General features: G+C 27.9%; 1 protein-coding gene across 1 annotated transcript in view; it reads left to right on the top strand.

The window, feature by feature from the left end:
* Positions 1–26,750, top strand: part of LOC142319547 (neural-cadherin-like) — a 450,243-nt gene that overhangs the window by 349,597 nt on the left and 73,896 nt on the right. Inside the window, exons 2-3 of the mRNA XM_075356938.1 lie at positions 13,989–14,104; positions 17,814–17,978. Coding sequence (XP_075213053.1) covers positions 14,051–14,104; positions 17,814–17,978 — 219 coding nt within the window. The 5' untranslated portion in view covers positions 13,989–14,050. The remainder of the gene's footprint in view (positions 1–13,988; positions 14,105–17,813; positions 17,979–26,750) is intronic.

Raw genomic sequence — 26,750 nt, 5'->3', positions numbered from 1 at the left:
AAATAAAACATTACGAAAGTATTTTTGAGAATCCAGCAGTTTGCTCCACCGTGAAAAATCGTTAGTTTTGATTCTGTATTCTTACGCTTTCTGTTTAATAATACACTCCATCGTATTTTTCTATTATTTGTTAATTTGTAAATCTAATTAACTGGTTTTACGTCCACTTTTAATTCAGATTTTTATCTTGAAGGATTTTTAAATAAAATTAAATCTTACCGATCGATTTTACTTTTTGATACGTAATTCTTTGATGTCAGGTTTAATGATGCGGAAAATAATTTAGAAGGGCGAAGAAGAAAAGGAAGGGTGAAGAAGACAACAATGAAGAGAGTGAGTGACTGAATGAATGACAGAGAGCATTTGAGAGAAAATAGCAAAGAGCATAAACTGTATTAAATAATGAGAAGTTAGGGGCAGAGACTAAGCGTAAAGGGAAGACTGTTATGACAAAGTTCGGTGAACGAGTACCACTCATCCTTTAATAGCAGTCGGCGCCACCTGTCCGCACTTGCCTAGGACTTTATCTTATCTGTCCTTATTTAACAGTTCGAACATCTCACCTTTTGTAACGAATAGCTTAGTAGTTAAAAGGCGTCACCTGTTAACGATATTAAACATTTTATGTATCATACGCACTGTATAAAATGGTAAATTTTGATACGCTACTGATTTTTAAATAACCTGCGAGAATTTTATAAAATTCTTGTTGTAATTTACAATACGTAATTGTAATAACCTGCGTAAAATATTAATCTACAATTAAGCTTCATTAAATCGCTCCGTTTCTCGCTTTCTTTATATTTTTTTTAATTTATATTGGTGAACATTTTATTGCCTTTTTTCTGATGTTAAAAGAAATATTTGTTTATTCTTTTAGTATGCCTGTATAGAAGCCTGAGTTTAAATTTGTTAAACTCTAAGTATTAATCTATTTAGAAGAAATACGTATACGCTCGTGTACGTGTAGAATGTGTATGGTCGTGTATGATTATCACAAGTGTACATATTAACAAATAACTGTTTGCGTATGTGTTTATGTGGTCGCATACATGAGCGTGCGTGTATGTATATAAGTGTGTGTGTGTGTGTGTGTGTGTGTATATATATATGTGTGTGTGTGTGTGTGTGTGTGTGTGTGTGTGTGTGTGTGTGTGTGTGTGTGTGTGTCTGAAGAAAAGTTCTTATAAGAGCGTATTCTGAAAGTTAATTAAGTTTAATACAAGTTTTCTGATGTATACCCTTTTCTGAGTAAGAGAATATACCAGAAACGAAGAATACGATAGCTTTAGTCTTGGAGTTTATATTGTTTCTTACAGTTTACATCAAAGTTTAACTTCGATGTCTTTGATGTCTTTTGAGATCCAATTTATCAGTTTTTCTGTGTCTGCACATAGACAGGCAAATAATACACACGCACTTGTATATAGTTGAAGATTATTTAATTTCGTAAATGTTACAAAATGTTACACAGGAAAAAATAATAATTTTACGAAAACTTTTAAGTTTATTTGGAATAAGAATATTTATTTAATAAGTTATATCATAATAAATTGAAAAGTAAATAACGCTCTCAAAAATAGTTGAATTTTTAAGAAATAAGTTACGAAAATTTTATCTTATCCAACGTTATATAAGGCATAATAATAGATCGTTATGTGTAATCTGAGTTGGAAGTTTCAGTGGTTTTAACCGTTTTTAATAAACTTACTTTCCGCTTTCGGCTGGAATAGTGTAAATGATACTTATTAATAAAATTTATTTTAATTTTATAATCTCATGTAGAAATTCTTTGTTTTGCATTGTTCTATAAATATATTTTTTATAATTATGTTAATTGTTTAACAATCGTAATGACCGTTTAGTTTTATGATTTTGAATTTTTTTTATGAACACCTTTTGAACGTTTTCTAGTATCGAATTCATTTAAGTAACTATTTGGCCGACTCAACAACAGCTACTACAGTAATTACAGGTATCCACCAATCAATCGGTTCCTTTCTTAGATAATAATTGACACTGCAGAAATGATACACTTACACCAATTCTATTTAATTTATTAGTCAGCCAGATTCATGGTTTGAGGATTGCGTAAGCTATTATTTTTGTATTACGTAATAATATTATTACTGCATAGTAAAATTTAACAGTACACTCGTATTTCTAATTGTTCTGAGTAGGTGTTCGTGCAACCTCGACTGATGTAACTTGTTTCTGTTTCTAGCAGAGCAGTTAGATGGTCGTAACAACAAATAATAATGATATTATTTACATTGCATAATGATAATGATAATAAATATTACTTACTACAGAGTTTTGATAACAATGAGATGGAGTCTGGTTCCCTACAGCCATTCACATTCTCTCCAGCAACAGATACATGTCGACTACATCATTTTGTATTATTAATTGATATACTGAAATTTGTTTATTTGTATAATGAGGAGTCAAATATTTTCATACTCTGGGCGTTGTAGTAGTTAAGTTTGTTTCTTTTTTTTTAAATTTTCAAAAATTGAGATTACAATATTTATCGTGCGTTCATTTTCACAGTATGTATTATATCGTTTCTTAATATTATTATTTCTTACAGGGCAGTGTCCCTCCACACGTTGCACGAAGTTCAATCATTTTATTTAAATAAGTCTTTTTATGAATAATTATTGATTTAAGAAGGTTGATGGCCGCTCGTCAGTTTCGACCTTTTACATGTATAATCTTTCTCGGTCCTTCTTTAAGAATTAGTGTATGCTGGATCATTCTGAAAATTCTGAACATTTGAAAAGACGCATTGAAAACTGTTTATAATGGATTTTTTAAAATGATAAACAGCTTATTTCGAAATATCCGTAAAAGTACGCGTGCTTCTAGGGACGGTAATGGTATTATTTTTATTTAAATTTTCTTTATATAAAATAATAACAAAAACTTTTGAGTAAGTTACGGATTTTGTATGTTTGAATTGTAAGTGGTGGCGTTTCCTTCGAAGCATTCTGTTTTTAATCATTAAGCTAACAGTTGTAGAACGAAGAAAACTTTGCATTGATGTAGGTTTTCTAAGAATGCGATTCTTTCTCTATATGAAATTAAATTCCGGTTCATCACTTCTCCAGCCCTTTACACATCAATGCAAGGAAAAAAGAAAAAGGCTGCTTGCCGGCTATGTTGTAGGTTGTGCTTCGCATCAGTTTTCCATAAGTCACTCAAGTAAATGGGGAGTAAATGAGTTCTCTGACGAAAGAAATCTCTTCGAACCGCCTTCGGGAGCAAAAAACTTATTATTGGTTCTTCACAGACCCAATATTAAGTGTTATCTTTTAATATTTTTTCTAAATAAATATTCAACTTCATTGCTTTTGTTTCTTGTTTTATTCTTAAAATACGGTGGCTCCCGAGAAAAAAAATAATAAACATGTAAATTCGGTTTAACCGACACAGTTTTGGCAATTATGTTTTCACAGTTAAAATAGAACCAGATATGTAAAATTTAAAAACAGATTAAAAAACAAAATTAATTTCATCCGTGCAATAAATTCTTATTAGTATTTCGATTTTCACTGAAATGTACTGATTTTTTTGTTGGTATCTTTATAATCATTTTTAAAAATCATTTTTCAGGTGATAATAATTTTCTATAATAATCGTAACAAAACATTAATTTTATAACTTTTTGGTAAGTTAAAATTATTGCTTTTTATGTTTAATATACTATTATTCTTATTACGTTACATGGAGTTATATTAAACATTTTGAATTAAATTTTATTAAAAATTATATTATTTGTTATTATATTTAGTATTGAATAAGTATGCCGTAACCTTTATTACCTTTAGATCTGTCTATGTTAATTTGCGTAGAGTATTAAATGGATTTATTAATATAGATAATTAATTTCCTGAAAATAGCATAAGTTGGTTACGTGGCATAGAACGTATTAGACTTAGCACTCGGTCCGTAGCTTAGTATCCCTGTATCCTACAAAATATGATGATAGTTTATATATAGGCAACATACGGATGTACTGTATGTAAACTTTTGCTTATCTCTGTACTTACCTAGAAAGTGCGGTCTTTGCACGTACGAAGTTTGTTCTGAGAATATTAAATAATTTTACAGTTAAACGATTTCCCAGTTTTAATAATTTAGTATCGCTAAATAAAACGTTATTTTCTCTCCGTTGTTTATTTAAGTGATTATAAAATCATTTTATCTTTGTGTAACCTATACTTTATTCATTGTTTAGTTTTCTTTTATGTAATACAGCTCTTTTGGTGCTCCTTTCCCTTTCTATAAAGATATTTTAGCAAGATAGCACAAGATCGTTTTAAACTGTTTTTCAGACCTTTTTGTTATGTTAATACGCTAATTTACGTTGTTTACACACACAATTGATCTTTAATAATTAGTAAATTCTGTGATAGGAACTATATATACCTTGCAGCAAACATCTAAACCTATTAACGTCAAATTAAGAATACATTTTTAAGAGTAATTATCAGATTGAATGTTTTAAAGATGAAATGACGACTGTTCAGTTTGATCCGGTTTTGTTCAGTCTGTTTAATAAAGTTATAACGTAACAGTGAAAACGTTTTAGAACGGTTGGTACGAAGTAAATTTCTTTAACTAAATATGCATTTCGATTCCCAAAATAGTCTTTACTAATTATTATAAAACAGTTTCTAAGAACAATTATAAAAAAATAAAACATTAAGAAAAATTAATATACAAGACCCAAAACTTACGATGTCCTAAGAAAAAATATCTACACGTATTTATGATATATAATCAAAATTTTGTTTTACTTAATTTTAGACTAAAATATTTTATACATTTTTCACGCGTAATCCTTTCTTATTAACATCGGAAACTGTAATTGAGTCTAGTATTTGTACTCGTTTATAGAATAATTAGGGCCTAACTGATTAAATGATAAATTCGTGAAGAAAAATGTTCAAAACACTTATAAAAAGGTAAAAAAACTATAACGAGATTTGCATTGCATTATTAAACGATGTCGCTGGGTAGAAAAGAATTAGTAAAAGTGAAAATACATTTAAAAAAACTATAACTCCAAATAATAAAATATAAATTAAATACTTACTCGTATATTTAAAATAATAATGCAATAAATAAAAATAATCCTTAAAAAAATTAGAAAAAAATACTTTCCCTACATTTATAAAAATAAATACCTATAATAATTCTTAACGGACAGAAAACCACTACTAGGCAATATGATAATTATTAGTTAAATAAATATACAATGTAGCGTTGATTCTTCGAGTCGAAATTGAAAATTTAGCTTAAATACAATCTAAATAATTTAAAATCCTTGCTGCACTTATCCACTGCCACTTGTTCCAACCCCTTCATCTAGAATAAGTAGGATAAAAGTTTATCTTAAGAAATAAATAATTATAGATAGCATGAACTTTCAACTCTTATAGAAATATCTCTATTGTTAGAAAAGATAAGCTTAATTTTCTTATGAAGAAAATGTTTATCACAAATGTTTTTAATTATTTAAAATTTAGAAACTAAGTATTGATCTACTCGAAGATGAATTTTCTCAGTTCTAATAAAATACCTAAAAGTTTCAAATATTTTATTCTTCTTTAACACGGACATTAAAAAGACATTTTTTTCAGTCAATTGAATGGTTTGATGCAGCTCTCCAAAATTTCCTATCTAGTGCCAGTCGTTTCATTTCGGTATACCCCTTACATCCTATATCCCTAAAAATTTGTTTTACATATTCCAAATGTTGCCTGCCTGCACAATTTTTCCCATCTATTTGTCCCTCCAATATCAAAGCGATTATTCCAGGTTGCCTTAAATTGTAGCTTATAATCCTGTCTCTTCTTTTAGCTACATTTTTCCAAGTGCTTCTTTCTTCATCAATTTGCCGCAGCACATCTTCATTTGTCATTTTATCCATTCATCTGATTTTTAACATCCTCCTGTAGCACCACACTTCAAAAGCTTCTAATTTTTTTGTCCTCAATTCTGATTATCTAAGTTTCACTTTAATATAAAGCTACGCTCCAAACATGTACTTTCAAACATGCTTGCAGATTGGTTCTGTAAATGTTAGCAAAAAGAACCTAGTTGTAAAACATGCATGACCATTTGTTTGAATTTTATTAATAATTATTTTTTGTTTAATATTAATTCAAAAACAATTAAGAATTTTATTTTGAAAAATAATTCAATATTTGTATTATTTATTTTCTTGACTTTTTTCAAAGTTGTGTGCGTGTAAAGTTGCATTATAAATTTAGTCCCTGTGGTGATTGTATCCCGGTTTCCAACCGTATATTCAGCTCACAAGTGGAGAACGTAAATGAACACCAGCTCATTTCTCATTCCTAATAATGGTGGCATGTTGTTGTTGTAGTTGAGAACGGTTATTCAACCTTTTTTGGGGGTGGTTGATTTCACTTTACTGCTACCCTACAATGTTATTGGTTTTGACTCTTAACATAAATAGACTACACTTCATAAATACTGAAGATGATTGTTTGAATCAAAATGTACATTTATTTTTTTTTTTTAATTATAAAGATTATTTTTAAATTATTTTTTTTTAATTTTTAAAAAATTTAAAAATTTATTTAAAAAAATGTATTTAAAAAAAAATTATTTTTATTTTTTTTAAATAGATGTAATGAGTATGCTTTGCGATTCTATTTCAATAATTACTCAGAATAGGTTGTTCATTATATTTAATTAAAAGTTTAAAATTCTACATTTAATTAATCAAAATGAAATTTGTTTTATTTGTTACAATTTGAATTTGTTTAGTATTTTTGAGTCCAATTTTAATAATTTAGTGACTGATATATATATATATATATATATATATATATATATATATATATATATATATCAGATAGACTATTACAGTCTATATATATATATATTAATAATTTGAGTTATTTACCTCAATGAAATCGTGTATCTCTGCTATACACAGACGTATAGTTCTATGTAATACAATTTCTTGATCTCATTTTGTACAAAAATTTAAGAAAACATTTTTTAAATTTGTATCTTTATTTTCTTACATTTAAAGCTTATTGTAATAATACTGTTTTTTCAATCTCTGTGAAGTTTTATATTTTTTTACTTTCTTTTCTTTGTCGTTTTCATATGAGTCATACCTTTATCCTATCAGTTTATCACCTTTATCCTTTCTAATAAATTTCATTACCTTTATTTTATCTCCTTTCTCATATATTTCTATTCTAACTGAAATAAAATATTCCTCTTTGTTACCGCGAACGTATTTTTTACTTCCTTGTATGAAGTAAAGAAAGTATTGTGATCGCAAAAAATTTCGGTTTTCAGATTTCAACGGAAGTATCCATTTCGATCATCCCTGAATCTATTTTGACTAGTTTCGGCGTGACGTCTGTACGTACGTACGTACGTACGTATGTATGTATGTATGTACGTACGTACGTACGTATGTATGTACGTATGTACGTATGTATCTCGCATAACTCAAAAACGATTAGTCGTAGGCTGTTGAAATTTTGGATTTAGGACTGTTGTAACATCTAATTACAACAACTAACCTTTTTGATTGAAATCGACAACCAAAAATGTCCCAAAAAAGCCCAAAATCCAAAACATTTGGATTTTGGACTTTTTCTTAAGTGCAGTAATAAGCCCTCATTGAGAGATTTTCAACGATATATCATAAGTGGTACTTATTTTCATTGGTTCCAGAGTTATAGCCAAATGAGATTTTAATTAATGAAATATTTGGATTTTATTAGGGGAATGCACATCGGTTCGAATCAGACTTCATCTCCTTTTTTTTAACTTTTTTTTTAATTTAAACATATTGATTTATTAATAATTATTAACCTCTGATTGTAAACAAAAATTTACGATAAATAATAAATCAATTATAACAATAAAAACAGAAATTACGAAAGAATATCAGAAGTTATTAATAAAATAACATTTTATATCATTTTCATTTAAAAAAATGTATATATGTAATTTAATGGGTGTGTAAGGAAGTCATGTGGTGTCCACATCAGGTTTTTTTATTTTTCAAAATGAGATGTAATTTAATATTTTGTAAGGGGATCCTCTTGTTTTATGAATTCTTTTATTTTAATGTTTATTATTAAAAGGCGTTTTCACAAATACTACAAGGCTAAATTTTAATATAAAAAATAATCTGAGCATCTTTTATTCAAGTTATCTTTTAAATATCTAACAGATACTACCCACTTTACTTTTTCTTAATATTTTATTACTGTTGTAATTTTTTACTTACTTTGCTAATGTTCTACTGTCAGTTTAAAAAAGGGCTAGGGAACAAGAGTTTTAAAATCCAAAATTTGAAACAACTTTTGTACAGAAGACCCTTTAAAATTTTTTAGAGGTTCCCTTCCAAGTATATGATTGAAAAGATTTTTGATTCAGTCAGTTTTTTTATTTACTGAAATTTAGAAGTTCAGTCCTACTTACACCGTTAAAATGGCATTCAGCCGAATTAGAAAACTTGATAGAAAACTGTTTTGTAAGTTTAAAGTGTCATTCACTACGTGCGCTTATGTTCTAAAAGTTTTATGTTGCTTACTCATCTCATTCGTATAAATTTATGAAAAATTTTTCAACGTTCTTGAAATAATTCCGATATTTTCCAATAATTATAATGAAATTAATACTATAAATTCATCTTATTATCTGAAAAGTTCCTCAACCCGATAACCACATATTAAGGTCAATCTGTGGTATGTAACTTTTCGATCCACTACAATTTGATTAGATATTTTGATTTAATTTTGTACACATTACTTTATATTCCTCCGGTAAATATGTGCTTATTAATAAAGTATAATTTAAATTACGATTATGTGCAGAAATTATATTCAAGCTGTAATTAATGCACATAGTAGTTTTAATAGTTGACCTTCCATTAGCACATTTAGCCTATTTGAAATAGTGTAGTTTTACAATTCCGCTCTAAGGAGGGAATGTGAATTACTCCTAACTAATCACCTTTCTAAACCAGCCCTGGAAAAGGCCCAATCAGAAGGGGAAAGCCAGAGCACTGAAGTCGTTTATTATGTGAGAACAGAAGCCAAAATCGAATACATTCGACTTTCGGTAGATGTAAGTTTTAGTTACTTTTGGTTAGAAATTTTTATCGGTCTATCCCTTAATAATCTTTTCCTTAATTTATCTTTTAAAAATTTTGTTGATTTAAAAAAATTGAATTACTGTTAAAATTTTAAAAAGAGCTACAATTCAATGGTATACGAATAAAATATGCAATACAATGCTACTAATATTAAACAGTGTATGAAATTTATAGAATAAAATAAATTATCTTCATTTTATTTGTTTAATTCTAATTTAAACATTTTATTTAGAATATAAAATAAAATTAACTCAATTTATATTTATTATTAAAAATTTTAATCCTCTTTTTTATTCTACTGTTCTACATCTTTATTGCTAGTTCTAAAACTGAAGTTTGTTTTCAGCTGTTAGTGGAGCCGTTACATCTTTTATTTATCAGTAAATATAATCCTTACAAAAAATTATTAGAAATCAAATTAAAATTTTTATGATTTTTTTTAAGCAATATTTATTATAAAGTTTATGATTAATTTATTGAACTAATATTAATTTTTTATTCTGCTGTGTATCGTAAACGAGAAAAACTTTCCTTCGTGAAATTGGCGAAAGACTTTATCAAAGTTTAAAACACATACCGATTCTATAATGGTGTAGATTTTACGGACGTAAACTATTTTTCTCGTACACAATTATAAAAATCAGATTTACTTTTTTCTAAGATTTATTATCGTGAAAATACTGATGTCAAAAAGGTTTTTTCATCAGGAAAATATAAATTAAAATACTGGGTTTTTAAGATTGTTTCTTTCAGATTCGTTTTTTTTTAGAATAAAAACAATTTTCTGTAGAAGTAAATAACCATAACAACTTCCGTGAAAATTCAATGACCAGTTGTGCTTGATTTGACAGGAAAAATTAATAGTCCGAAACACCTAAGACCGTTACATTACAAACTGATCTTAAACAAAAAGGATTGCTGATTGCAATCAATTTATAGGCATCATAAAAGAATTTATTTATATAGATATAATATACTTCCTATTCTGTATTTCATTAATCCGTCCGGATTCTTGTTGTAATACTTCACGTAACTTAGTGGGTTGGTTTTTTTTTTTGAACCTTTGGGACCACCGTTAGGTATTACTTCAGAGGATGAGATGAATGATTTGTAGCGTGTGTCATGCTTGACCGGGATTCGAACCCAGGACCTCCGGATGAAAGGCCGAGACGCTACCACTCGCGCCAAGGAGGCCGGCAACACACAGTGAGTTAGTTGTAGGGTCCGAGCTAAACCATTTCTAGAGGAAAAGGAAAACAGAATAAAGTTTGGAAAGGAATGAATAGAAGGTCCAGATTAGAAATTATAGAAGGTGTAAACCCTATATGATAAAACCTGTAAAAAATGATCGGATGTTCAACCAATTAGAACATTTTTTCAATCTTTTCCAATAATTTGATTTTGTATAATTAAATTCTTAAAAAGTATAATTTTTATTATTTCAATGTAAACTTGTTATAATTTTAAAATCTTCCATTGATATTTTTAGTATCGTATTTGAAAACTGTTTTTATGTTTACTGCCATTATTTATTTGAAAATATTTTGTTGTATTTATTATTAAGTGTTAGACTGTTTAATATTCTAATATTACAAATGCATTTTGTAAATATTTGTTCAGCTTATAAATTAGCTAATTGTTTAAGCGGTTTTACTGTTCGGTTTGTTAACATAATCAACTCTGTCTGTACATTTAATACGCGCTGTTCTATCAAGCTACATAATGTAGATAACTAGATTGTTATGCAAGAGAGAGAGATAGAAAGGAGAGTGAGAAAGGGACATACATGGCCGTTACAATTTGATTACATGTCGATATAGTGTTTAACCAAAGTTAAATATTCATTAAAGGCGAAACATCCGAGAGCTGTGTTTACACCGCTTATATACTAATATATCCTAGAATCTATTTAAACTGAAAGTAAGCATAAACAAAGGAGGTTTACTCTCATTGGCTGTGATACATTTAAATGACTTTTTGATAGCTTAGCGCAATCCAGCCGAAAAATTCAACTAATTTTTTTTCTCTGAAATAAAAAATATTTACAAATATTAATTTTATACAATTTTTACGGAATATTAAATTATCTATTTAAGAATCGATCATTACTACGGATCAATAATAATAAATAATGTTAATGATAATAATGATAATTATAATAATAATAATAATAATAATAATGAAGGATACGGAACAGAAATGGTTTAATGATTTACCGCACCTAAACGGTACATGAAGCTGACACTATGTGTTGTAATTCACTTTTTAATTTAACTGTAGTATTATTATTCACGAGTAAGTGCATTATATATATGATGGTATTATATTTCGCATACAAATTTAGTAGTTGAAGTATTTCATTTTATGTAAACAACTCTTGCGATTAATTTAGTTAATAGAATTACATTCAGCATTTAATATTGAGAGAATAATTTAATCAGGAAATCTAAGAACCGTTTACATTTCGGTGTATTTAGTTTGGTATTTTCTTTCTTTTATTTCAAGTTGTAGCCTGTGTATAATCTATAATTTACAGTAATGAATTTTAATATTAAATTTACGTCATTAGTTTTATACCATAGAAAAGTCTGTGTACGGTACATTTCATAAATCTCTAACCTTTTTAACTAATTGTATTTGAATTAAAATAATTTAATTTCGTTTTTTTAACCAAAATGAAATACAAGAAGACTTATTAAAATATAATGAATTCAACTTGCTTAATTAATCCATAATAAAAAATTAAGAACGTAAATTATTATTATTATTTTTTTTTAAATTAGGAAATTTCTATTTTTTATACTCTACTATAGAATGCCAAAGAGGATCTACAGATTTTTACGGTTTATTAATACTCTTTCATTCTCCCAAAACGAAATCAAACAAAAAAAAAACAAATTATACAATTACAATTGTGCGCATTCCCTGTTGTTATGAGCGTGAATAAATATATATTTAGCTAACTGTGGAAGAAATGTAGTTTGTTTGATAAGGTTGTATTTTATGTCTACGTGTATTTAAGTTTGTGAATTGTACTCAAGAATTTCTTAAGTGTAACTGTACTCGGGATGAATTACCAATTTTCATGAAATTGGTATTCGGCTTAACTGTGAGGATAACACCGGGAAGGCCTGTGAACGAATTTAAAAAATATTTATAACTATTAATTAGATATTTATTCGTGTAGTTATTTCTAGTCTAGAAAATCATATAATCCTGTAATATAAGCTTTTTTTATTAATATTTCTTTTATTTTTTCAAAGGTTTTTGACATTAGAGACTGACTGGAATTCAGGAATTTTACGTAGATCTTTGCATGATTTAAATAAGTCGATTGCAATATAGATTTTTCCTTTGTTGAGTTATGTGTGAATGTATTTTTTACTTTTTACAAGTTAATAAATTAGTGTTTATATTAATGTTTCTAGTTATCTTTTCTTGATTTCCTTCAAAAGAGTAGTATAAGAATTTTAGAGCCACCAAAAACATAAAATTAGTTTGTTTCCTAAGATTTAGACTTTTTATTCGTCGAAAATTTAGTTAAACAAGATTCTACTTAACAGTTTATTGAGTTGAATATACTCGTATTTTATCCAGTTATCTTAAGATTCGTCTTAATTTCACATGTATGTTTTTTACATACGTACAGTTTACTTGTGTGTCTTACTTATTCAACATTTTTTTGAAATAATTGGGATTCAATGTGGGTTATGTGGGTTAGAAATAACAGTCCTAATTATTTCTGATATTATTATTATTATTATTTTTTTTTTAAATATTATTTTAATTTTTCTAACATTATTATTTTTTAAATATTTAATTAATCCAGTTTAATAGTTTTATTTACTGCAGATTAATACTTGAAATTACAAAGTTTTTCAGTGAATAAAATTTAACACCGTTTATTGGTAAATTTTTGGGGAATACTTGTGGCATCATTTCTTTCCCTGTTTAATAGTGTTTCGGTATAGTACGTTTAAAAAATCTATGTGTGTCGCTTGAATTTATTACGCTTCGCATCTGTGCTTATATTTAAACAATTTATAGTCAAAGCCATCCAGCGCTCTCCTATAAAGTTGTTTGACGATGGACACTATAACTCTATGCAGTTATTACGAGTAAACTCAAATTTCGTAGGCATCAATTCTGCATGTTACAAACAATAAAAACCAATAATTGTTACTTACATATTTTTTGCTGGCTTTTTATATCGCATATTTTTACATTTTAAATTAATGTATTTAAGCTGTTAAATAAATTTTTTAGTCATTTTTAGTCATAAAAAACCAACATTGACTATTTACTATTCCTATTAATAATCTGGCGTAGGTTATTTAAACTTTATTGTTGTTTTATTAGTCTCCTTCTGTTATTTACTTATTGTTAGAGATCTTGATATTGGCTTCAATATGAGCCAAACTCAATCAACGAAATGGCGATCAAAAAGATTGTTCTTTAATCTACCTTACACTCATAAGTGTAACGTAAGCACGATTTCCGTGGCAGAGTAGTAGTGTTTGTGCCTTTCATACGGAAGGTTGTGGATTCAAATCCCCACACAAACTTCACAATTTTCCGTACGATACAAAATTCGTTTCTTATTTAAAAAAAAAGAAGAAAAATAAGATAGCCGAAATTGGGCATGTATGTATATAATTACGGAAGAGAAAGAGTTGGACAATACTTATTTTATTTCTTTTCCTTCATAATTAACTAAAAATTGGAAGGCAAACTAAATACGATTAAATATTTTTGTTTAAACTATTTTTCGGTGTTTTGAAGTTTCATTTAACTAATCTGCAAATTTCTTCTTTTTCAGCCTCGCGTATTCGATATGAGATCACGAGCGGTAACATAGGAGGTGCTTTTGCTGTAAAGAATATGACTGGTGCCATTTACGTTGCTGGCGCTCTCGATTACGAAACAAGAAAAAGGGTAAGTTAATTCTATTATCGATAATCCGATATAAATATTAAATCATTTAAAATTGCTATATTTTATTCTTTGCCGGTTTTAATCTGAGTTTTTAAAATTATTTTCCTTAGTTTTTATTTCACGAAGGAGAGAAAATTTATTTTATATTTTCTCTGTACTTGTTTTTACTGCATAAATAATAATAATTCATCATGCATTTTACATTTTTTGTATGAAAATTACATAAACTAAAAATGAGCTGTAAAAAAGTGTACGTGGAAAAAGAAACATATTTAACCAAGAATAAAGTTTTCGAATAATAATTTTTCATCTGAAATTCTTGTTGTAATGTAGAAAATATTATTACAGAAGTTTACTCTACTTTTACTCTGTGAAAGAAGTTTTATAACTTGATGTTGTGGCTTGAAACATTGTTCGTTATTTTTACTCTTATTTCTCTAGAATCATTCTCTTAAAATTAAATTATTTTCAGTGTAATTTCTGTAGTAGTAAATTTTTTTATATTTCATTAAAGTATATTATATATATACATAATGTAGCATCAATTATGCGTCTGATTCAGATTAAGTTGACCGTCTTTTAAGTTATTTACTTGTTTTACTTAATGTCTTTTACCTTTACATTTTTCTTACAATTCTTTAATAAAAAAAAGAAAAAGAAATATTTAACTTTTAATTTTCGGTTGCTGATTTTTACAATCATATTTTAATTTATTTTATTATTCGTTATCATTGTTTATTTACGGAAGAATTAGACCATTCTTTTTATGTTTTTAACATTGTGTAATGCGGATAAACTTATAGAATGTCCAAAAGATTTACGTAACACTTTGACTTTTTCTGATTGTGATCAGTGATTTCCTAAAAAATGCATCGATTGTTGGACAAGAAGTACAAAAATAGTTGAGCTGAAAAAACCCAAAATAAAACTTATTCGATTGTTTCTTGTTTTAAAATACCTAGGTTTGTGTAAGTAGACCGTTTCTAAATTTGATTAATAATAATAATTATCATCAGGTACCTGTGACAAGTTTTATTTTCACAAAAATAAAAATAACAATTTTCTAAAATCGTGTTGGGTTTCATAACTTAACGCCGTTCTTACACAAGAACTCTCATAAATATGACACATTCTAAAGAATAAAAATCATCTAATGCTAGGCTTACTAGGTAAACTTAGAAGTAAAGTGGTTTTTTATGGTCTTCTTCACTAAGCTAAATATATTATAACATCATCTTGTGCCAAGCCCTCTAAAATACATGTATTATTCAACTCGACACATTTACCCTAAGCACAAGATTTATAACGATAAGTTTTACTTAACAGAAAATGAGTGACTAATCTCATTTGTTTTTAGATGCTTTATATTTGTCACAGAAAGACTGACCTTGTAAAGGTAAAATGTAATTTACCCCTTTCCGTGAGAAAAAGTTATACAAACACTGTGGTCTCTTGGTGGGATATATTTTCAACATATTCACGAAATTTAGTATAAAAAAAAATAATTAAATAAACAGTAGTAAGAATTAGTAACAGTAATAAATAACCAAGAAGTTACTTTATAAGTAATACCGTCCAAGTTGATTAGATAAATATCCAACTCCTTCTCTTAAATGAGGAAGTGTGAAGAAATGTAAAATCTGTAAATCTAACCTCCTTTGTGTTTTGGTAGAGTAATTAGAGATGATCAACCGAAATTTAGTCTCTTTGAAAGTTTGTTGCCTTCTGAAATATATTGTTTTATTTTATTTATATTAGAATGTAAAATAGATTAAATATGATTTACTATTTTTAAATAATTCTTTTTTATTACATGTTCATTTTTATGTATATGTTTATTTGTTTTAATTTATTACATATATGTACAATATTTTTCAGGTTAAGGATATAACTAAAACGGAATATATAGTAGATTTTATTCTTTTTTTCTTGTTTTTTATGGTTTTATTTAAAAAAAATTATTATTTTTATTGTTTTAAAATATTATTACTATACTTTATTTTATTTAGCAGTTTGATTGTTCATTTGATTTAATGAATGCTCACCATTCGTATTTCACATTATCGCATATATATGTCTACATGGCAATTGATTGGTTTACATATTGTTCATTTAAATGTTAATATAGACATACTGTAGTTGTTAGAAGGTTTAATATGCTCGGGTGTTGGTGGATGTAGTTGATAGCCTATGGGAAATGTTACAGTACCGTTCAAATATATATCTGGATTGAAGGCGTTCGTTGATGGATTTAGTTAAACGTGAATTATAGTCTGTTTCAGTCGGTCGTTGTTGTCTGCTGTGTACCTAGATAGTACTATTTGTTCTCCAAGCTTCTAGTACGTAGAGTATATCGTATGATACAACATCCAATCTAATTGACACATGTCAACATTGACCTCTCCCAGTAGATTTTAATGCGTATTAGTATCATGTCCGTTGTTAATTGGTGGAAGTATGAACAAATTGTCCGTATTTAATATTAAAGCATACCTATTACCTATTTTATTCATTTTGTTTTATTTGTAATTATATAATTTTTAAATTTTTATCATTATAAGTTTTTCCTTTTGTGAAGTTTAAAAAGAAAGTTACGTACTCTTTTATTTGATAGACATTTAAGGTATTAATTGTTCTTTAAATTATTGAATGTTATACTATTTATTTCAACCTCATTTAAAACTTTCTGGGTTTTTTATTTATTTCTTGAACTGTTTTTTTCCTTATTATTTTTAATCAAAATATTCATTCCAAAGCAGGCAGAGTTATTTCATGTTATCAACATCAGTGTCATTTTCTGATGTACTTGATAACAATAGCAAAAATTATAATATGAATGTAATGTCTGCATCTAAGATTCTATAAATTGTAATATGTTAAGATGAAGTTTGATAGTTCAATTTAATTAATTTCAAATTTTGTTTGTTTTCCTTCCGTAAATACAATGTCTCAAAATTATCCTATGTTGAATACAATTACAGGTTTAATATCCTTTTCGGCATCAAGTGACCGTGACAACTTTTCAATAATAAATTTGTATAATACATATTTATTTGTGTAATAATAAATTTCAATAATACATGCCCTTTTTAGAATCTTATATATTAACTGCTAATTAGATTCTGATGTCGAAGATTACTCTTTCTTATAACCGATTAAAATTTTTCCAAGTCGTAATTCATTGTTTATTGAATAGATTTTAGTTACAACTTTGAATATTCCGTTATTTTATTTAAGACTTCACGATGTTACAGCATCCTGAAATTTATTTGTATTTTATTAAAAATAAAGATAAATTCGGAGAAAGAATTCTTGGCGTTCGGGGCGTATTACCCAACTAGATATATCGTTTATAAAAGAATCGTTATTTTTTGTTTTACTCAGTAATTCATTAAATTACTTCAAATTTAATGAATTGAATTTATTTTAATATAAGAATTTTTAATTCTTATATTACTTAAGACAGAGGAAACGATTTTTCGGAAAGTAAGATTGTGTACCAGAATTTAGTGTGTAGCCTAATCTAATGCATTTTTTAACTTATAAAAAATATATGTGTACTTTAGTTTATTGTGACGATATTTTCTCTGTTAATATTGTTATTATTATATAAATGTTTATTTATTTGATTATTTAAAATTTTATTTAGTGAATGTTTTGTAATTTACTTGAGAGAATTGAATAATTTATCATTAATCACATGTAACAGTATGAGTTGCGCCTTGCTGCATCTGACAACCTAAAAGAAAACTACACAACTGTCGTTATTCACGTTAAAGATGTTAATGATAATCCACCAGTCTTCGAACGACCGACTTATCGCACCCAGATTACTGAAGAGGATGATAGAAATCTTCCCAAACGTGTTCTCCAGGTCGAGGACTGCATGCAGATTATAATTTATTAACCCAAAAAAAAATTTTTATACCTGTTTGTTTCATTTTTATTTTGCAGGAAATGCAACGGATGCATTACGCATCTTTTTGCATGTTGCACATATTTTTATTCTTATGTTCTATTTTTATCATTATTATTGTTATTTTTTAACACTATGGCACTGCATGAATGCCAAAATGGCTATCAGTTTATATATTAATTTAATTTCTGTACTTTATTTCTAATATCGGCTGACTGATTGTATACGTTACAAAACGTTTACTAATAATTTTCCATTTATAATTCCTTTAGTTTTATTAAAAAGTAACAATAAATAAATAAAATGCAGACAGATTATTTTTGTTTTTGTTAATACGTTTTTATTACTAGAATGAATGTCAAATTACTTTAATGCAGCCTTAACATAAGGCTACAAGGCTATAAGTTAATGTTATGAAGTTAGTCAGCATAATCCTTATGTTGAAAATATGAATATGAATTAGTGCATCTGAAGTTAAGTTGTCCATGTAAATATTTGATAAGATTGGTTGGTTAAGTCATCCTTGAGTTACGCCCAATTTAAGGTAATAATTAGCTTAATATTTAATGTATACTTAAATGGAGTTGTAGTTTTCATGAAAGCATTAGTTTAAGTGAATAATTAAATTCAATAGGTTTACATCATTACACCAAGTTTCATCCAATTCAGTTTAGATTTGCGTCCGGTAGAATGGACCGAAAAATCTTATATGCATACGTATGTAAGGGGTCTTTCAAACTGAGCGCAAAAAACTGTTAGCGGCGCTAATTTTTTTTTTTTAATTTTTCATGCGTCATTTGTTTTCATTAGTTTATGATAAATCATCATGGACGCTACTCGCCTCAACAACGTTTACAAATCATTATAATATATTATCAAAATATGGAGTCAATTACAGCCACGTACCGTGCGCTTTGCGATGTGCATAATCGGGCAAACAAAACCACAATTCATTGTTTGGTTAAAAAATTCGAAAAGAATTTTTTGTCTACTTGATGTTGAAACACCAATTCACAAAATAAATGTAAGGAGTCAAGAGAATATTGATACTGTAACTGCAAGTGTTCATGAAAATCGAAATTTATCAATTTCACATCGTTCAAAAAAATTGGGCCTTTCTTTGACAAAAATATGGGGAATTTTACGTAAAGATCTTGGTCTACACTCCTATGAGATTCAACTAACTGAAGAATTAAAGCCACGGAACCGCGTCGACGATTTGCTTATTGGACTAGAGCAGCTAGAAGTGGATCCAAATTTTCATTAAAAAAAAAACTTTTCAGATGAGGCTCATTTTTGGCCTGATGGCTTTGTAAACAAGCAACATTGCCGTATTTGAGATGATTCCACTCCACAAATGATTCAACTTCGACCATTACATTAAAAAATGATTCACTGTTTAGTGTGGATTGTGGGCTGGAGGCATTATTGGGCCTTTTTTTTCGGAAACGAGCAAGGAGATGCTGTTTCAGTAAATAGTAAACGCTATCAAGCTACAATTCGTGATTTTTTGATTGCAAATTTGGAAAATTTTCATTTGAATGAGATATGGTTACAACAGAATGGTGCCTCATGCCACATAGCTGCTGAAACAGTTAAGTTATTGCGTCAAAAGTTTGGTGATTTGGTAATTTCACGAAATTCTAATTTCAGTTGACTACCAAAATCGTGTGATTTGATTCTCTTAGACTTTTTTCTCTGGAGTTATGTTGTCATAAGTCTATAGCAACAAACCACGAACGATTGATAACTTCAAAGCAAATATTTGACGAGTTATTAGTGGAATTCAAGGTGATTTGTGCGAGTCACGAAAAAGTTTGTTGTTAGACCTGGCTGTCAAGCAAAGCCGTGGAGGCTGTTTTTTGAACAATCATTTTTGAATGATACTGTTTTTCGAATATAATGTAATTTTATAAGCATCAAAATAAAATAAAAAATTTTTAGTTGATATTACAGATGCTTTACGTTTTATTACAATTTTACTTTATGCGCTGAAAATGAAAGATCCTATAAACATAACCGGGCGCAGTATCGATTTTCAAATTCTTTGGAAATCCGCTAAAAAGTATATTTTTCATTTTCTGGTATAGAGGTTGCAGTCCATGATAAAATTTTCAAGTTAAAATATTAATCGTGTAAATTGTTATCTTAATAAATATATTTATCCTTTAGTATTTTTTTTAAACATCCTCCCATTTCATGGGTAATCCAGTGCAAACCGAAAAAGAAGCACAACTGAAATAATAGGATAACATGATAACAATATGCTCTAATTGGATTAATTGACTGTTGCTTCAGATGTGTATGAAATGAAAAAACATAAACGCATCTTAGACATAATTTTAATCACAAATCTCTACAAAAACTATGAAAAAATAAAATGCCTATTTTTTTAATGAATTAACAAACTAAAAAATTTAATCATTTTATAAATTTCTACTAAGTTATTTCAGTTAATAATTCTATTCATCTTTTGTCATCAGTCTGATGACTAGTTTGTTAACTACTCTCCAGTCCTCTCTATTATTTGTTAACTTTTTAATAATTAAACAATTAAATGTTACATACGCTATTTTACATCTGTTTTATGTATTTTCGTATTTCTTAATGTCTTACTGCCACGAGAATAACTAAATTTATCCGGTCTTTATGTATAAGACTAATCAATCTTGTTTGTCACTTTACAAGAATCTGACATACAAGTCTTAAAGCATTACTTCTCGAAAAAATATCCCTAAAATAGTATATATTTTCGGTTTAAGCCTTATTACCCATCCAATTATAGACTTATCTGGATAAATTTACACCTAAAACGTTTCTTAAGTTCACTAAATCCAGGGGTGAAGAAATTAATTCATTCGGTTCAGTTGTTCTTGAGTTTTAAATGACACCAGTACACATATTAATGCATACAACACAATTTAATCTGATTTATTTACAAAAATGAAAATTATTAATTATAGACATGAAAATATTTATAAAAACAGTTGTTCCCACATTATTTATCAATTTTGTCCCCCTCCCAAAAAAAACATTATATCACATTTCATGTTCTTTTAGATTTTTTTTAATAAAATTATTTATTTGTAATTTATTTAATGGGAAAAATACTGTAAAATCACTTTGACAGTTTATTTATTGTTTTGTTCCTTTTTAACGTGAACTATCTTCTTTGTTTTGTACACATGTGTTTTTTCGTATTTTCTGAAAGAGATGTAAACTTAACTATAAATTTATCAATTTATTTATTTTGTTATATTTTTTCTGGATTAATCTGATAGCCATTTTATTTCGCTTAACCATACTCACTTTATATGTTATTTACAGGTTTTTTTTTATAATTTTGGATTTTCTTTTAATTTAATTATTTATGTATTTACTGCTAGTCTGTGTTTTATATTTTATTTATGTAATTGGCATGGCTTAACCTCAATTATTATAATATGAACCTCTGTGCATGGCTGTTAGTATGATCTGACACTGGTTGCATCGGACAGTCTGAACGAGAAATCAACCAGAGTGGTAATTCATGTGAACGATGTTAACGACATGCCACCTGTATTCAGTTCCCCATTATACCCTGCCGTCATGGAGGAGGAACTCCCAGAACCCTACCCTTATACTTTACTCCAGGTATATTATACCATAATAGTCATTAAAAAAATTAGTTGTGTTTTTTATAATGTTTTTAAATCGAAAAGTTTGATAAATTTGAATGTCCTTTATTAACTATTAATTAATATTTTATTGTTGTGTTGTGAGTTGCTTTGTAATAATTTTGTTAAACATTGTAATTCATTTATTTATTAATATATTTTTTGGTTTTAATTTCTGAAGAATTAAGGAATTAAAATATTAAAAAGAAAACGATCAAAAATATTTCAGAAGATTCTAATTACAAGAAATATAATATTTATGGAAATTTGTTTTGCCACTTGCAAAATACAGAAGTAGAAAAATTTTATAGATTGGATTCGATGAAAAACTGTTTACGAATTGAGTGTGCATTTCGATTGTTAAAACGATCAACATCAATAGATACAGGAGATTTAGTAAATATAAACATAAAGAGATAAATATAATAATAAATAATTTAGTCAGTTTTACGAAACATTACAAAACGAGTAATTTGTATCATTTTATGGACGCAAATAATAAACATACTTTTTTTAGAGTTTTGTAAAACTGATTTTTTATTTATTTATGTTTTTAAATATAAATTTACATTTACTAACTCCCCTGAATCTGATGATAGTTGTGGTTATCTGATACCAAAATGTGCAACTTGTTTTAAATTTTTTAACGGTTTTTGAGCTTTTCCTTTTATGATTTTTTCTTCAGTATGTTTAGGACTGTAATTTCCCCGTATTTAAAAAAAGACTAAATATAAAAAAATTAAAAATTAAATAAGCCAACTGTTTTTTTTTTTTTAACATCTTCTTGTAGTTTTGTATATAAATTCATTTTTATATTGATGCGACCGATCGCTTCAATGTAAAATTCATACAAATTAATATAACTTATACATTCCGGTAATTTACATCGAATGTTTAGAATTGCTTAGAGATCCGTTTAGTGAAATTAAAAACCTGCATTAGTTTGACTTCTTGTTTTATGTCCGTCTAGTAAATACCTATATGCTTGATTTTTTACTTGTCTTGCAAATCATAAATTCTAGGACCATGCATTATTTTAATATGTATTTATTAAAAAAATTGATTACTTTTTGTGAAATATTTGTGAAAAGTTTTTTTCAAAGTCGAATTTCACGGATCGTTTGAAAAATCGATAATGAAATTATTATTTAATATATTTTTATAACTAATTAAAAAATCAAGAAATATTATGAAATATCAACTAATACAATTCTCTTTGTTGGAATTGACATAGATCATTGTGGCTTTGTGTTTGTGTTATTGTAAAGGTTGTTAATTTTGTTTAATAGACTGTTTTGCTTTTTGCCAAAAATACCCTGCAGTAATTAATTTGATGATCGGGCTTTAATTTGTTTCGTCCTGTTTAGCCGAACCAATTTAAGTTTTAAACAATTAGCAATAGCGTAAGTAACGTTAAAATATAAGCCAGTAAGTTTAATAAAATTCACTTTAAAGTAATAAATAAATATTTTTTGATATTTACAAAGAAAAAAATAGTTTGGTTTAAAGAGAAATATTTTTTATTTATTTTAATAAGTCAAAAATTTGTTTTTATTTTTTAGAGCCTTCCAAAATAATGAATTTTTGTTGTTTTTTTAATTTTTTATGAAATTTATAGTAGGTTAGAGATTGTTATATATAAAAACAGTTGTATTCTTCTTTTTTTTCTTTCCGAATAGTTTACCTTGAAACACGTTAGATTATTTATTTATTTATTTGCGGGTGTTTCTTTTTTCTGTTTTTCTATCTGCCCAGTACCTCTTCATTCTTTCTGACATCTCTTTCCTTCGTTTTTCAGAAATTTCAACTCTGTTCTTCTTACGTTTTGGTGCTTCTTGGAACCTTTTATTTTCATCTTTTAATATTCTCTTTAAAATTTCTCTTTCTCTTATAATTTCATCAATTACCTTCAGTTCTTTTAGGTCTTCTTAGACTTGTGTTATCCGTTTGCCTTTAGTTTTTTTTTTACTTTGGAAAAAATCAAAAACTTGTTTAGTCAATCTACTGTTATTCATTCTTAATAAATGAGAGTAAAATTCAAATCGTCGTTTCCTTATCTTGTCTGACGATTTTTCAATTTTAGTATAAAATTTGTTATTTCGAATTAACTTTATCTGATTATTTCGAAATTTAGGATCTAAAATTTTTCTTATAATTTTCCTTTCTTTTTTACTAGATTTTCTAGTAGACTTTTGTTGCACAGCCTTAGGGTTTCTGCCGCATAGATTGCTTCCGGCTTTATCGCAGTTTTATAGTGTCGAAATTTTGAGTTCCATGATAAAGACTGTTATGTGTTTTTCCTTAATTGGAAAGCTTCCTCAATTTTCTCTACGTCTTCTAAAACTTCTCTATTTTTTTTATTTATACTAAGGAAATTCGGGCAACTTTTATCATTAATAAAAATTTTCGTTTTCTCAAACGCGATTTTTAATCCCATTTTAGCAGCTTGTTTTTTCCAATTCTTTAATTTGTTTTCAGCTTCTTTCCAGTTTTTAGCTAATAATGCTATATCATTGGCGAAAGTTAAACAGTTAATCCTTTAGTTACCAGTCTTATTCCACTATATTTGTCTAAATTTTTGTTCCATTCTCTATTGTGTACCTTTTCAAGAGCACAGTTAAAAAGCGTGGAGAAAGTCCATCTCCTTGAATTAGCCGGTTTTGATGGGAAAAAAGATTAGATAATTATCTCAGAATTTTTTTTTTAGAGTATGGATAGTTAATGTTGCTTTTAAAGGCTTTTAATGAAGCAACTTCACTGTTTGGTCCATTTAGCTAAATCCAAAAGTAATATTGATCGTTTTTATTTTCCCGTGGAGTATATGTAAATTTTAGGATTTTTTTTAAACAAAGGAAGATTTTAGAGTATAATCGTTGCTTAAGTTGACTAAATTTTTACGGTAGACAAAACATAAAAAATAAAATAAATTATCTTGCTTTTTTTCATATATTATATGTTGTGATTTTGAAAAACGTTTTACTCTTAGCTGCATTAATTTATAAAAGCATAAAATTACACTATATTTTATAGTTAGGGTATATATTTTATAAAGTTTGAAACTTCCGGGTTATTTGTTCCTTAACCAGTTTTGAAACTTAAGTCTAGTTGACGTTATCCTGTTAAATAATAATTTGTTTTAAACAAAATGGTCTAAAACATGAACATCGCCTTTCCGGCCACGTACACAATTTTAACCGCATAGTAACTTGAGATTCGGATAAACGTAAAACCTGAATTGGATTTATCATCTTAAATGTACTGGTAATTTAGAATATAGTAATTTTACGTAGAGATTGAATTTTCAGAAAAAAAGATTTAATACACATTCAAGTACTTTATATCATTGGCTTAATTAATTTTTTACAGACGCTGCTTAAAAAAAATTTACTTATATTTTACTTGCGAAATAGTACTGAAGCATCCATTTTTCGCAAGGGCACATATTAAATTTTTAAGCTTTATAATCTCTTTTTTAATCCCTTAGAATTGTAAATTAAATTATTTTCTTCTTTAGTTTCTTAAAGATATCTTTAGGAATATTGTTGTTAAAATTCGGATTTTTAATTATTCGAAAAATGAATTATGAATGAATAAGGGTTTGCTTATTTTTATGATATATAGATTCAGTTTCTCAGCTGTACATCACTACTGATTTTAATTTTCCAGCTCCTTGGGAGTTTACTGGAATCATAAACAGTATATCTGAAAAGTTCCTGAACTAAATTAAATAAAAATACAGATTTAAAGATAAACGAATTTACTCACATCAACCCTCTACATAGAACCCTTCTCTATTTATACACTCGTTGCAGCGCCGGTAGAGCCCGTCAAACGCTCTGGAGAAATCACTTTTTGGGATCGCCTTCAACTGCTCGGTGCAAGCCCATTGGATGGCCGGAATGTCGTTGAAAAAGCGGCCTTTTATCTTCAACTTGAGTTTCGGGAACAGAAAATAGTCTGCTGGAGTCAAGCGGGTGAATAGGGCAGGTAGGATAAGGATAAGGTGATTTTATTTACGGCGTAATAACGTGTTAAAAGTCTTGCCATGTATGCTAGGGCATTGTCGTGCAAGAGAGTCCAACTGCCCTGATGCTGGCCCTCGGGCCGGATTCGACGAATGCAACCCATCAGGCGTTTCATCACTTCCAAATAGAATTTCACGGTTTGACCAGATGCGCGTGCAATTTCGCAACGTTTTCGTCGTTAACAGCTGTTGACGGCCTCCTGCTTCGTTCATCGTCATCCTACGACTCTCTCTCTTTAAACCGCTTCCACCACGTGTACGTTTTAGTAAGAGATGCAGCTTCATCGCTGAATGTTTGCTGTATCGTAGAATAAGTTTCAACGAAAGATTTTTAAAGTCGAACACAAAATTTTATCGCGCTTCTCTGTTCCATGTCGCGAGCTTGCACAAGGTCACATGGACACAATGTACCTGGCCGAATATAACTCGAGCTGGATTGACAAAACGTGATGAAATTTTGTACACACTCGTCAGACATCGTACTACAAAGTTCCTTGGTTGTCCGAGAGATGACGCTACTTGTACCGACTACAGAAGTTTAGTTCCGAACTTTTCAGATATACAGTGTGTAACGCCTCTTTCCAATTTTATTCTGTTAAAGTTGATTTAAAGGGCATTTCCGAAACTCTTTTTCATTCAATATCGAAATTACTATCTGATTTTTCTATTCAATCTTTTAACCACATTAATTACGGAATCCTTACTTATTCTCTTTTACCCTTTCAAGAGTGTTAAAAGTTGTCTCGATTTTATTTTTAGATATTTTTGGAATTATTTTCAGAGTTGAATTCTTGCTATTAAATTTTGATCATAAACTGTACAGGAGCTATAAAATCATTAATTTAAGTTCACCGTGTTAAGGATGGTCTAATAGGAAAACCCAACTTGAGTTTTCATTGAGATCTCATTTTTTAATGAAGTTCCTTACCTACGCTTAGTTTCTATTACAAGAGGTTTAGAAGAAAAATGGATATTAGTGAATGTAACTTTAATTCTGATTTTCTGTCTTGGGAGGTTTTTATTAGAAATTCATAAACAAGTATTAAATAT

This window comes from Lycorma delicatula, chromosome 2 (genome assembly GCF_047948215.1).
Source record: "Lycorma delicatula isolate Av1 chromosome 2, ASM4794821v1, whole genome shotgun sequence".
Classification (NCBI taxonomy): domain Eukaryota; kingdom Metazoa; phylum Arthropoda; class Insecta; order Hemiptera; family Fulgoridae; genus Lycorma; species Lycorma delicatula.
The sequence above is the reverse complement of the archived record's forward strand: the minus strand, read 5'-3'. Positions and strand labels throughout refer to the sequence as shown.